This window comes from Echinops telfairi, unplaced genomic scaffold (assembly GCF_000313985.2).
Source record: "Echinops telfairi isolate 266 unplaced genomic scaffold, ASM31398v2 ScPeMD7_24;HRSCAF=84, whole genome shotgun sequence".
In the NCBI taxonomy this organism is placed as follows: Eukaryota; Metazoa; Chordata; class Mammalia; order Afrosoricida; family Tenrecidae; genus Echinops; species Echinops telfairi.
The window spans coordinates 3634582-3647036 of record NW_022103921.1 but is presented as its reverse complement, the minus strand read 5'-3'; the positions used below and the strand labels follow the sequence as shown (position 1 = coordinate 3647036).

The 12455-nt window shown below is 43.9% G+C and overlaps 1 protein-coding gene across 1 annotated transcript in view; it reads left to right on the top strand.

The window, feature by feature from the left end:
- CDADC1 (cytidine and dCMP deaminase domain containing 1) overlaps positions 1-12455 on the top strand; it is a 71485-nt gene that overhangs the window by 44808 nt on the left and 14222 nt on the right. The window contains exon 7 of the mRNA XM_045289045.1: positions 8250-8439. Within this exon, the coding sequence (XP_045144980.1) occupies positions 8250-8439 (190 nt within the window). The remainder of the gene's footprint in view (positions 1-8249; positions 8440-12455) is intronic.

Here is a 12455-nt window from a genome sequence, read left to right as displayed (position 1 = left end):
TCTTTCCTCTATTTCCTTTGACTTTCCTCTTGTCCCACTCTCATGCTCAGTCTTCATTTGGGTTTCAGTAATTCCTCTCGGTTACATTGCCCTTGATCAAGCCCTACCAAGCCTCCTACACCCTCCTCCCCATCGCTTTTGGATCACTTCTCGTTCCCTTGCCCCGCTACCCACCCCAGAACCATCAATCCTGTTGTTTTCTCCTCCAGATTTTTTATCCTGCCTATCTTATCTAGATAGACCTGCCCAGATAATAATAAGCACAAAAACCAGACAGAGCAAAGCAAAGCAATAAAAGAAAACAAAACAACAATAAAAAAAGAAAAGCCTGTGAATAGTTCAAGGTCTGTTTGTTGACCTTTAGAGTGTTTTCCGGTGGAGTCTGATGGGGTGTCACACCCTTTCCCCAAAGTATATTTTTGGTATTCCCTGGGGACTTCATTGCTCTTTTCCCCTTACTGTTCTGTTGAACAAGTTTCATGTTTCACCTCATTGTGGTGGGGTCAGATCGGGCGCGATTCCCGCACTGTATCTCCAGTGTTGTCCCCATAACCCCACTTTTGAGTGGAACGAATAACACAATTTTAGGTGAATGCACATATTGGATGGAGGAATTATATATATGTTATGTATATAATATATAACAATAATTCCCGGGAGGAATGGTGGGTGGGGGAAGGGAGGGGACCAAGGAGAGCTGATACCAAAGTTTAAGAAGAAAGAAAATGTTTTAGAATTTATTGTAGTAGCAATTGTGCAATTATGCTCTATTTGAAATATGGAATGTTATGACATCTGTAATAACGCCCAATAAAATTAATAAAAAAGCGTTGTTTAATTTCAATATGTTTGTGTACTTTCTACATTTTCTCTATTGATTTCTAACTTCATTCCACTGTGATAGAGAAACTATTTTTTGTGATTTCTGTATGAAAATCTATAAAGCCTTGCTCTGAGCCCAAAGTGTGGTCTATCCTGAAGAACGATGCATGCGTGCTTGAGTAGCATGTATGTCGTGTTGGTTTGGGGTGGAAGGCTATGTGGTCTGGTATGTCTCATTGGGCATCGTGTCATCCAGGCCCCTTTCCTTCTGTTGATCTTCTCTGTAGATATTCTGTCCAAAATGGAACATGATACAGTGAAGTCTCCAGTTCTCTGGCTCTTCAGTTCTCTCAGTGTTTAGAGACGAGGCTCTCTACTCCTATAAGGATTTATAGCCTGAGAAAACCAGAGAAGTTCTCCTCTGTCCTCTAGTCAGTATAAGTCAAATTCACTCAATGGCAATGAGGTATTTCTGTTTTTAATTTTCTCTCAGTGTTAGCTTTATATATTTGGGTGCCTACGTATTTGCGATTCCTAAATCTTCTTGATGAATTGATCCTTGCATCACCATATAACATAAATCTTTATCTTTTCTGACATGTTTTTCTGATATTAAGATTGGTTCCCAGCTCTCTTTTGGTTATTTGCAAGGAATATTTTTCCACCATTTCATGTTCAACCTATCTGTGTTCTTTTATTTGTGGTATGTCTCTTATAAACAGCATATAGTTATAGTTGGATCATGTTTTTTATCTCTTTTACCATTCTTTGCCTTCCAGTTAGAGTATTTAATCCATTCACATCCGCCATAAGTGATAAGGAATATTCTTCTGTCATTTTTTAATTTGTTTTTCTGTGTATGGGTCTCATTTTCGTTGTTTCTTTCAGCTGCAGTATCTCTTGAGATTATTTTGTTATTTCTTTGTTTTCCTTATTTATGTTAGCTCTTTGTCTATGTTTGTCCTTAATTCTTATCACTTACTACCACCCAGGTGAAAGATTGTGTACTAATCAATCTGCCCAAAAGGGGAGTGCAATACTTTTCTCTGAGTTCTACGCCCTACCCTTTTCTGTTTCAGCACTTGTGTTTTTAGTTGGACAGTCTATATCCAGGGAGCTCCTTTGAGGCTGGTTGCTGCCCTCCAGTTTTGCCTGAGGTCTCCTTTCTACTCGGCTGTGTGTGGGCTGCTTATGTTGCCGCTAGCATTCATGGGAAGCAGAAGTAGTCCTCTCCATGGGGCTGGTATTCCCCAGAAGGAACTCTGAGAGGTTGGTCTTAATGGATTCAGAAGTCCGGTGGCCCTCTGGTGGTTGAGGGAGCAGGCTCCCTTTAGGTAGCCCACCTGCTGCCTCCACTGTAGGGAGCATTCTATATAAGCATTCCTTTCAGCCCAGCAGCTGACACTTAGGGTTGAGGGAGGGACCGTCACACTCTGAATGGATCCCTTGGGCAGTCTGCCCTGTGACTGTCCGCTATGCTGCCTGGTAGTATGTTTTGCTATGGATGTAGCCGATATGTAATAACAATGTATACAAGGAAGAAGAAAATGTTCTAAAATTGATTGTACTATTGATTGAACAACTCTTCTTGATAAGATTGAAATGTATGATAGGTGGAAGGAAGTGCTAATAAAACTGTTATTTATTTCTTTCTAAAATGTCTGCTTCCTAATGCACAGCGGCCTCAGTCAGCAGTCCTCAACACCAGCTGGAGGTGGGGCAAATTAACCCTAATTGACCCTCTGGGAGATTTCTGTTTGTTTCTGAGGCCAGAGCCGAGGGGTGCATAGGTAAGCAGGTAGAGTGTTGACGATGAGAGCAGACTGTACTGCACTTGCCTTCTGTAGCAATTGGCAGTGGCTTGCAGCTGGCAGTGTGCAAGTGAGGAGATGCTGGTACTCCAAATGGACCCCCAGGGAGGTCCACCTTAGCCCTCCCATCCAAAGTATGTTGACTATGGGTGTCCAACTGCAGACTCACTGCCATCAAATTGATTCAGACTCAGAGCAGCCCTGTGGAGTAGAGTAAAACTGCCCCTGTGGGGTTCTGAGACTTTAACTCTTTACAAGAGTAGAAAACGTCAGCCATCTCCTGTGGAGCTGCTGGTAGGTTTGAATCACAAACTACACAGCAGTCCAATGTGTAAGCCACGGTACCACCAGAGCTCCTTGGCTGTGGGTGGAGCATCACTAAAATATGCCTGTTCCTTAGCACACAGCACGGCAGTCCTCATCATTGAAAGGGGGGCAGATAGGGAGGTCTGTCCTGTTGGTCCTGTGGCCTGAGCTCTGGGACGCTAGGAAGGGAGGGAGAGCATAACTGTGAATGGCAACTTCACTGCACACGTTTCTACAGCGATTGAAAAAAAAACATTTTATTTGGGGGGTATCATACAGCTCTTACCACAATCGATACATACATCCATTGTGTCAAGACACTTTTACACTTGTTGGCATCATCATTTTCAAAACGTTTTCTTTCTACTTGAACCCTTTGTATCAGCTCCTCATTTCCCCCCTCCCTTCCTCATGAACCCTTAATAATTTGTAAATTATTATTATTTTTTCATGTCTTACACAGACTGATGTCTCCCTTCACCCACTTTTCTGTTGCCCATCCCCCTGGGAGGGGGCTATATGTAGATCATTGTGATCGATTCCCCCTTTCTCTTCCCGCCTTCCCCTTACTCTCCTAGTATCGCTCTTATCTGTACCAGTGTACATGATCTGGTCTAGTTGGATTTGTACAGTAGAATGGGGTCATAACAGTGGGAGGAAAGAAACATTAAAGAACTAGAGGAGTGGAGAGGTCTGTTCAACTACGTGAGCAGCTGTCCCTCCCCCCAGAAGAATTTATTTCAAGAGGACAGCACTGAAGCTGCAGCTCAGGGAGAGGGACATGTTTGATCAGAGCACATGGGAGCAAATGAAGGGGGCGGAAGAGAGAGTGGAGCACATCCTGGCCCACCAAGCCTTGATGACGATATTCCTGCTCAGAGCAGCCAATACACAGAGAAGACCGCATGGCCGGCCCCACTATGAGACATGACATCCCTCCCTGACCCATAGCCCTACAGGGGACAGCACTGGAGACACAGTGTGGGAATTGCACCTGATCTGATCCCACCACACCGAGGCAAAACACTAAGGGCGTGGAACAGAACAGCAAGGGGAACAGAGCAACAAAGTCCCCAGGGAATACCAAAAATAGACTTTGGGGCCAGTGCTTGGCACCCCATCAGACTCGACCAGAAGACACTCCTAAAGGCCAACAGACAGTCCTTGAACTACTTACAGGCTTTTCTGTTTTGTTGTTTTGTTTTTTGTTTTGTTTGTGTCTTTGGCTTTTTGTTGTTTTGTTTTCTTTTGTTGCTTGGTTTTGCTCTGTCTTGTTTTTGTGCATGTTATTATCTCCGCAGGTCTGTCTAAATAAAATAGGCTGGATGAACAATCTGGAGGAGAAAACAACGGGACCAACAGTTCTGGAGGGAAATGGGAGAGGGAGGTGGGGGGAAAGGAAGTGGTGTTAACAAACCCAGGAACAAAGGAAAAACAAGTGATCCAAATTGGTGTTGAGGAGGGTGTAGGAGGCCTGCTAGGGCGTGATCAAGGGTAATGTAACTGAGAGGAATTACTGTAGCCCAAATGAAGGCTGAGCATGATAGTGGGACAAGGGAAAGTAGAAGGAAATAGAGGAAAGAACTAGGAGGCAAAGGGCATTTATAGAAGTCTAAATAAAGGCATGTACATATGTAAATATATTTGTATATGACAAGGGAAATAGATCTATGTGCATATGTTTATAGGTTTAGTATTAAGGTAGCAGATGGACATTGGGCCTCCACTCAAGTACTCCCTCAATGCAAGAACACTTTGTTCTATTAACCTGGCATTCCATGATGTACACCTTCCTGACACGATCACTCAAGACAAAGCGGGTGCATAAGCAAATGTGAAGAAAGCTGATGGAGCCCGGCTATCAAAAGATATAGCGTCTGGGGTCTTAAAGGCTTGAAGGTAAACAAGCAGTCATCTAGCTCAGAAACAACAAAGCCCACATGGAAGAAGCACACCAGCCTACGAGGTGCCGAAGGGATCAGTTATCAGGTATCAAAGAACAAAAAATCATATCATTGTGTGCTCACATCCCTGATATGATCGTTAAAGCCAAATGGGTGCATAAGCAAATGTGGCGAAGAAAGCTGATAGAGTCTGGTTATCAAAAGAAATAGTGTCTGGGGTCTTAAAGCTTTGAAGATAAACAAGCGGCCATCTAGCTCAGAACCAACAAAGCCCACATGGAAGAAGCACACCAGCCTGTGTGATCATGCAGTGCTGAAGGGATCAGTTATCAGGCAACAAAGAACAAAAAATCATCGTTGTGAATGAGGGGGAGTGAGTGCAGGAGGGGCGACCCAAAGCCCACCTGTAGGCAACCGGACATCCTGTTACAGAAGGGTCACGGGGAGGAGACGAGCGAGTCAGGGTGCAGTGTAGCAACGATGAAACATACAACTCTCCTCTAGTTCCTAAATGCTTCCTCCCCACCCCACTATCATGATCCCAATTCTACCTTACAAATCTGGCTAGACCAGAGGATGTACACTGGTACAGATAGGAACTGGAAACAGGGAACCCAGGACGGATGATCCCTTCAGGACCAGTTGTGAGAGTTGCAATACTGGAAGGGTAGAGGGAGGGTGCGGTAGAGAGAGGGAAGCGATTATAAGGATCTACATATAACCTCCTCCCTGGGGGATGGACAACAGAAAAGTAGGTGAAGGGAGACGTCGGACAGTGTAAGATATGACAAAATAATTTATAAATTATCAAGGGTTTATGAGGGAGGGGGGAGGGAGGGGGAAAATGAGGAGCTGATGCCAGGGGCTTACGTGGAGAGCAAATGTTTTGAGAATGATGAGGGTAACAAATGTACAAATCTGCTTTATACAATTTATATATGTATGGATTGTGATAAGAGTTGCATGAGTCCCCAATAAAATGATTAAGAAAAGAAAGAAAGAAAAGAATTTCCCTGATACCAAGGGCTCAAGTAGAAAAAAAAGTTTTGAAATGTTGATGGAAACATATGTACAAATGTGCTTAATACAGCCTCCAATTAAAATGATTAATAATTGAAGAAAAGAAAAGAACTAGAGGAAAGTTGTATGTTTCATCGGTGCTGTCCTGAACCCTGACTGGCTTGTCTCTTCCTTGTGACCCTTCTGTAAGGGCATGTCCGATTTTCTGCAGCTGGGCTTTGGGTCTCCACTCTGTACTCCCTCTCATTCACAGTGATAGGATTTTTGTTCTGAGTCTTAGATGCCTGACACTTGATCCCACAGGCTGGTGTTCTTTTCCATGTGGACTTTGTTGCTTCTCAGCTAGATGGCCCCTTGTTTATCTTCAAGCCTTTAAGACTCCAGATGCTATATCTTTTGAAAGCCAGACACCGTCAGCTTTTTTCACTATATTTGCTTATGCACCCATTTTATCTTAAGCGACTGTGTCAGGAAGGTGAGCATCACAGAATGCCAGGTTATTAGAACAAAATATTCTTGCATTGAGGAAGTCCATGAGTAGAGGCCCAGTGTCCATCTATAGGGATTCTCAGCATGCATGCAGCTGAGGGTGTCTGACCCTGGAAGATTTGGGCACACTCAACACTACCCCGCAGGTCTGCCTGGCTGGTTTTATGGCAGAAACTTGGGGTTCTATCTCTGCGTTACAGGCAGGATTTGTGACAGGCAGAGCAGGTTCTTTTTCCAGGGCCACAACTCCAGTTCACAGCAGCCAGTGGCCCACAGGGCTGGGGATGGGGTGGAAGAAGATTCTACATTTTATGACTTGTACAGGGGCCCTGGTTACAAGTTGGGCTGCTAACCAAGCAGTCAGCAGTTGAAAACCACCAGCCACTCGTAGGGAAAACCAAGAGGCTCTCTGTTCTGATACAGATTGACAGACTCAGAAGCCCCCAGGGGCAGTGGACTCTGCCCTATCATGTTCCTAAACTGAATCCACTCGATGGCAACAAGTTGGGGGGTTTTGTTTGTTTCATTGCTATTTATATGACTCCTTGATTTGTTGACTCTTACCTGCCTGCGGTTCTCTACTGCTTTTCTCTGCTCCCCAGCCGGAGTCCCTCAAAGCCAAGCACCATTCGCTTGTCGTATTCCTTTCCCCCAACAGCTTTATTGACATATACTTCACACATCGCACAATTCAATCATTCAGTCATATAAAAAAGAGCTGTACAATCATCACCACCATACTTTTTTTAAAATTTTTTATCAATTTATTGGGGCTCATACAATTCATCACAATACATAGATCAATGGTGTAGAGCACATATATATATTTGTTGCCCTCATCATTCCCAAAATTCGCTTGCCTCTTGGGTTCCCGGAACCCGCTAATTTTCCTTTTTTCCCCCCTCCCCTTCCCTTCCTCCTCCCCTTTCCCCCATGCACCCTTAATAATTTATAAATTATTATTGTATCTTATATTACACTGTCCGGCGTCTCCCTTCACCCACCCCTCCGCTGCCCGTCCCCCAGAGAGGAGGCCACACGTAGCTCCCTGTGATCCATTCCCCCTTACTACATCCCCTTTCCCTCCTGGTATCGCCACTGTCACCCCTGGTCCTGAGAGGTTCCTCTGTCCTAGATTCCCTGCGTTTCCAATTCCTGTCTGTACCGCTGTGCATCATCTGGTCCAACCAGGTCTGCCAGGCAAAATTGGAGTCCTGGTAGTTGGGGGGAGGAAGCATTCAAGAACCAGAGGAGGGTTGTGGGCTTCATTATTGCTATACTGAATCCTAAGTGACTCATCTCCCCACTACCCCTCCGCAAGGTATGTCCAGTTGTCTAGAGATGGGCATTGGGTCTCCATCACGCCACCCTCATTGACGAGGATATGATTCTCCCTCCCCACCTTTGGCACCACCATAAATTTTAGAACATTTTCTTCTTGCACTCATTAGTTCCCCATTCCCCATCCCTCCACCCCACCCTTGCCATGCTCCCACAAAACCATTAATCCAGGTACAGTCTCTATAGATTTACTCAACCTTGTTGTATTTGTAGGGGAGGGTTAGAATGACAGCTTGTGTTTTACACCTTCTTCCAAAATTTTCTCCTCCTTTTGATGTCTGTGTTTTCGTTGACTTTATGATGTAATGCTGAACATCTTACCAATTGCTTAGAATTAATCATTGAATTTTAGTCATAATAATTGCCATGGTCAAGTTGTATTATAATATCTTGTGAGTTTATATATTTTGAACATTCACTAATTCAGCAAAAATAAGAGCTGATATAAATGTGTTTTTTTTTAAGCCGATAAATGTTAGGTTTATAGATTTATCTAAAAAAAGTAGCCTACTGTTTGGAAACTACCTTCCTAATATTAAAAATAAATTTTTTGTAGGTGTCAAGAAATAAAGCCAGAAGAAAGAAGCATGATTTTTGTGACCAAGTGTCCATGTGATGAGTGTGTACCTTTAATTAAAGGTGCAGGCATAAAGCAAATCTATGCAGGGGATGTAGATGTTGGAAAAAAGAAGGCAGATATCTCTTACATGAGGTTTGGAGAACTTGAGGGTGTTAGCAAATTTACAGTAAGTAGATACTTTTTCAAATATACTTTCTATTCTGTTGTTAGTATCTTGCTACATATTTTAATTTAGCACTTCCTACTCTTTTAGACAGTTTCAGCATACTTCTTGCCGAGTTTATTTTTACGTGCAAGCACTTGCCTAATTACAAATGTTCAAATTAGGATCTCTGCCTTATGTATATGCATTTCTGGAAAGAGAGTTTTATGTTGACTCCTCATATCTCAAGGAAGTGGGCCTTGGGGGGTTAACTGATAACTGATAAAGGGCAATTAAAAAAACCCAGTTTTATTGGTATTTTGTCCACATAGCATATAATTGAATGGCTCAACCATATCAAGAAGAGTTGTACAATCTTTACCACAATCAATTTTAGAATGTTTTCTTTTCCCCGTACTCATAGTTACTCTTGTAAAATTTTTTTCCATTTTGGCATAACTATACACATTAAAACATGCACCAACTCAACAACTTCTACATGTATAATTCAGTGCCGTTGATGATTAAAAGAAAATTTCTGACTCACTTTTCTTCCACCCTTCTGGCTTAGAATAATGGGAAGAGAGGGTGATTTTATATCATGTCAACACCTTACTCTCAAATGTGCCCGCTTAGATGACTACTTATTTGAATGTAAGCCTCTAAGAAGATCATTCTCCCCTGTCCTAGAGGGCTGCTGTGAGTCAGCACCGCCTCCAGGGCGGTGCGCTTGCTTGGGTTTGGTTCTGTAAGTGAAAGTCTTTATTCTGAGGGTGATTTCGTATCGTTTTGAATATAATTCCAATTCATATTCCGGTACCATCTGCTCTCTTCACCACACTTTGCTTCTCTGGAGTGATCATTTCGCAGGGCCCTGGTATCAGAACTAAGTGTTCTTGGATCGAGGCTAGAGTTAAGTCGGCTTCCAGAACCCTTCTCCTGGTCCACAACGGAGGTTTACTTTGGCAGTCATCTTACAACAAAATCTAACCTTCATAAGACAACTATACCAACACCAGCAACAAACCAGCCAGCAAACAGAGGTGGGGGGGTGGGGGTAGCAAAAAGCAGGAAAACAAAAAAGGACAGCATTGCTCCTCCTCCTCCTGGGGAGAAAGGCAATTGTGCTGATGCATCCATTTTCCCAATGACACAGCGCTCCAGACACTGTTGGTACGAGGCGTCCCTGCAAGTGCGTTTCGGCCTTGAGCTGCAGCCATGAGTTGTTGCCCTGCACAATTTGGTCTCCTGCTCCATCGAGCTCTGTTTGTCCTTAGCATGGGATTTGGTGCCGGGATCAGTTCTTCCAAGTATAGATCCCTACCTGACATATCAAAACCCGTCATGTCACTGCAATGGGGGTCGGGGGGCACGGTACTAAATATATGGTGATTCTGGGTCCCTTTTCATTGGACACCCCTCCGCTGGAGCTTCCCCCAAGGTCCAATGACCACCACTTCCATATTCCCAGCGCTGCCACTCTCTAGAACTTCCTGTCCCCTCAGAATACCCCAGTGCTCCGTCCCAGGGTGCAGGCAACTTGGAAGCAGAGCTCAGTTCCTTCGCCTGGGCCTCTGTGTTACACCCTTCAGCTGTGGCCCCTGCGTTATGCCATGCTGCCTGCACGGCCAGCGTCCAAACGCATCGTGTTGTTTAGTCCCTGGCATGGTTCACCCAGGGTTGGGTGGAAATGTATTTGTAGCGTTAACCCAAAAACATAAAATGGGGTCCACTGTCCCCCTAGGTTCTCTACAGTCGTTGTTTAACACCCCTCCGGAGGCGAGGGTTTTCTCCCCATTCACCCACCATATTCACCAACAGAACTACCGGTGTCTCCTCCAAAATGTAGATTCTCCTCTCTCCTATTGTTAGTTTGGTTCACTGGCAAAGATCTTCCATTTCTGTGTGTGTGTGTGTGGGGGGCTTAATTTGCCCCAGCCTTGTCTCCATATTGCATAGCCTCAAGTAGATGGTCCTCTCCCATCCCCTCCTCCCCACCCCCTCACAATGTGAGGTCTGCTCTGTCAAGTTGGCTCTTCTGAAGTGTGCAAGAGAGGTGACGTAGGGTTCATGCCAGTGGGTAACCTTCTCATCTTTTGTTCAGTACGTAATTGCTCCCTAAGATTTCATTGGTGTTTCTTCTTAAAGTAGTAGACTCAGGCCACACCTGTCCTTTTGTGATAGGGGTACTTCACTCAGCATAAAGATTTCCAGGTCCTTCCATGTCAGGTGGTGTTTCATGCTATCGTCACACCTTTTTAGGGATGCGTAGTATTCCATTGTGTGGATGTGCCATAGTTTCTTTACCCAGTCTTCCACGGTTGGGCATTTGGGCTGCTCCCAGTTGCTTGATATTGTGAGCTGTGCTGCTCTGAACATGAGAGATCATAAATCCCTTCGCTTTGTGTCCCATTTCTTTAGGACATTTGCCTAATAGTGGTATTGCTGGATCCTATGGGATTTCAATGTCCACTGGCGTTAAGTATATAGACCATACTGTTTTGCACAGTGGCTGTATGTATTTACAAGCCTACCGGTAGTGTAAACGAGTGCCAGTCTCTCCACATCCTCTCCGGAAATTTTTGTCTGTCTGTTTTTTAATTTGGGCTAGCATTGTGGCTATAAAGTGGCATCTCACTGTGGGTTCATTTGCATCTCCCTGATGGCTAGTGATCATGAGCATGTTTTCATGTGCTTGCCAGCCACTTGTACTTCATTTTTGGTGAACTGTGCATTCATGTCTTTTCCCCATTTCTTTCCTTCTTTCTAATTGGGTCTCATTTTCTTATTGAGCTGTTGTGGAGTTCTGTATATTTTGTAATTATCCCTTTGTCTGATGTGCCACGAGTAAAAAATTTTTTCCCAATCTGTGGGCGCTCGGTTCACTCTCCTGATGAAGTCCTTTGATGTGCATAAGTGATGTAATTTCAGCATGTCCCAGACTTGTAGCTTGCCTTCTACTTGTGTACCTCCTCCATTTTGCTTGGTAGTCTGTGTATGCCCTGCAATAGGGCCCTTAAGTTTGTTCCAGCCTTCTCCTTGATGGTCCTGAGAGCGTCTGGGGTGTACATTTAGATCTTGAATCCATCTTGAGTTCGTTTTTGTGCACGGGGAAAGGTATGGGTCTTGTTTCATTCTTCTGCATATGGAAATCCAGTTGTCCAACACCATTGGTTGAACAGGCTGTCTTTCTCCCATTGGATCTTTCTAGGTCCTTTGTCCAAGCTTATGTGCCTGTAGGCTGATGCATTTGTGTTTGGGTTTTCTATGCCGATCCATTAGTCCATGTACCTCTCGTTGTACCAGTCCCAGGCTGCTTTGACTACTGTGACTGGGTAGTCGATTTTTAGGTCAGGTCTCCTGCTTTGTTCTTCTTGATAAGAAGTTCTTTGCTTATCCTGGATCCCTGCCCATATGATATTTTTAAGTAGCTTATCTATTTCTTTAAAGAACTTATTTGGGATTTGAATTGGTATTGCATTGTATTTGTAAATTGTTTTAGGTACTATTGAGACTCTTTATGGGAGTAGAAAGCCCCGTCTGGTTAGCAGCCCAACATATAACCACGAGGCCACCAGGGCTCCTTCATAACCCTAATACACACACCAAAACCAAGAGACTAACGCTGTTGTATTATTACCATTGAACCGAGATAGTCTCCTCACATTTCACTAGTTGTTTTAGTAATGTTGTCCGTAGCACAAAGGTTCCGTCTAGAATCATGGGGTGCTTGTTTTCATATCCAGTCCTTTAATCCTAGCATTGAGGAAACATTTTTATACAGTTGACCTTTAGCTATGGTGGCTTTGAAAAGCACAAGTCTGCTTACATGGCATTAATCATCTCAGTGTAAGCAGTTCATCTCTCCAGTAGATTGTGTATTATAGTAAAAAGTGATCTCTTGTGGGTTCTCGCATATTCTCCATTGTGCTTAGTGCACTGCTGTAAACCTTAAAAAACAAAACAACAGAAGCAACAAAGCCCACATAGAAGAAGCACACCAGCCTATGCAACCACGAGGTGTCGAAGGGATCAGGTGT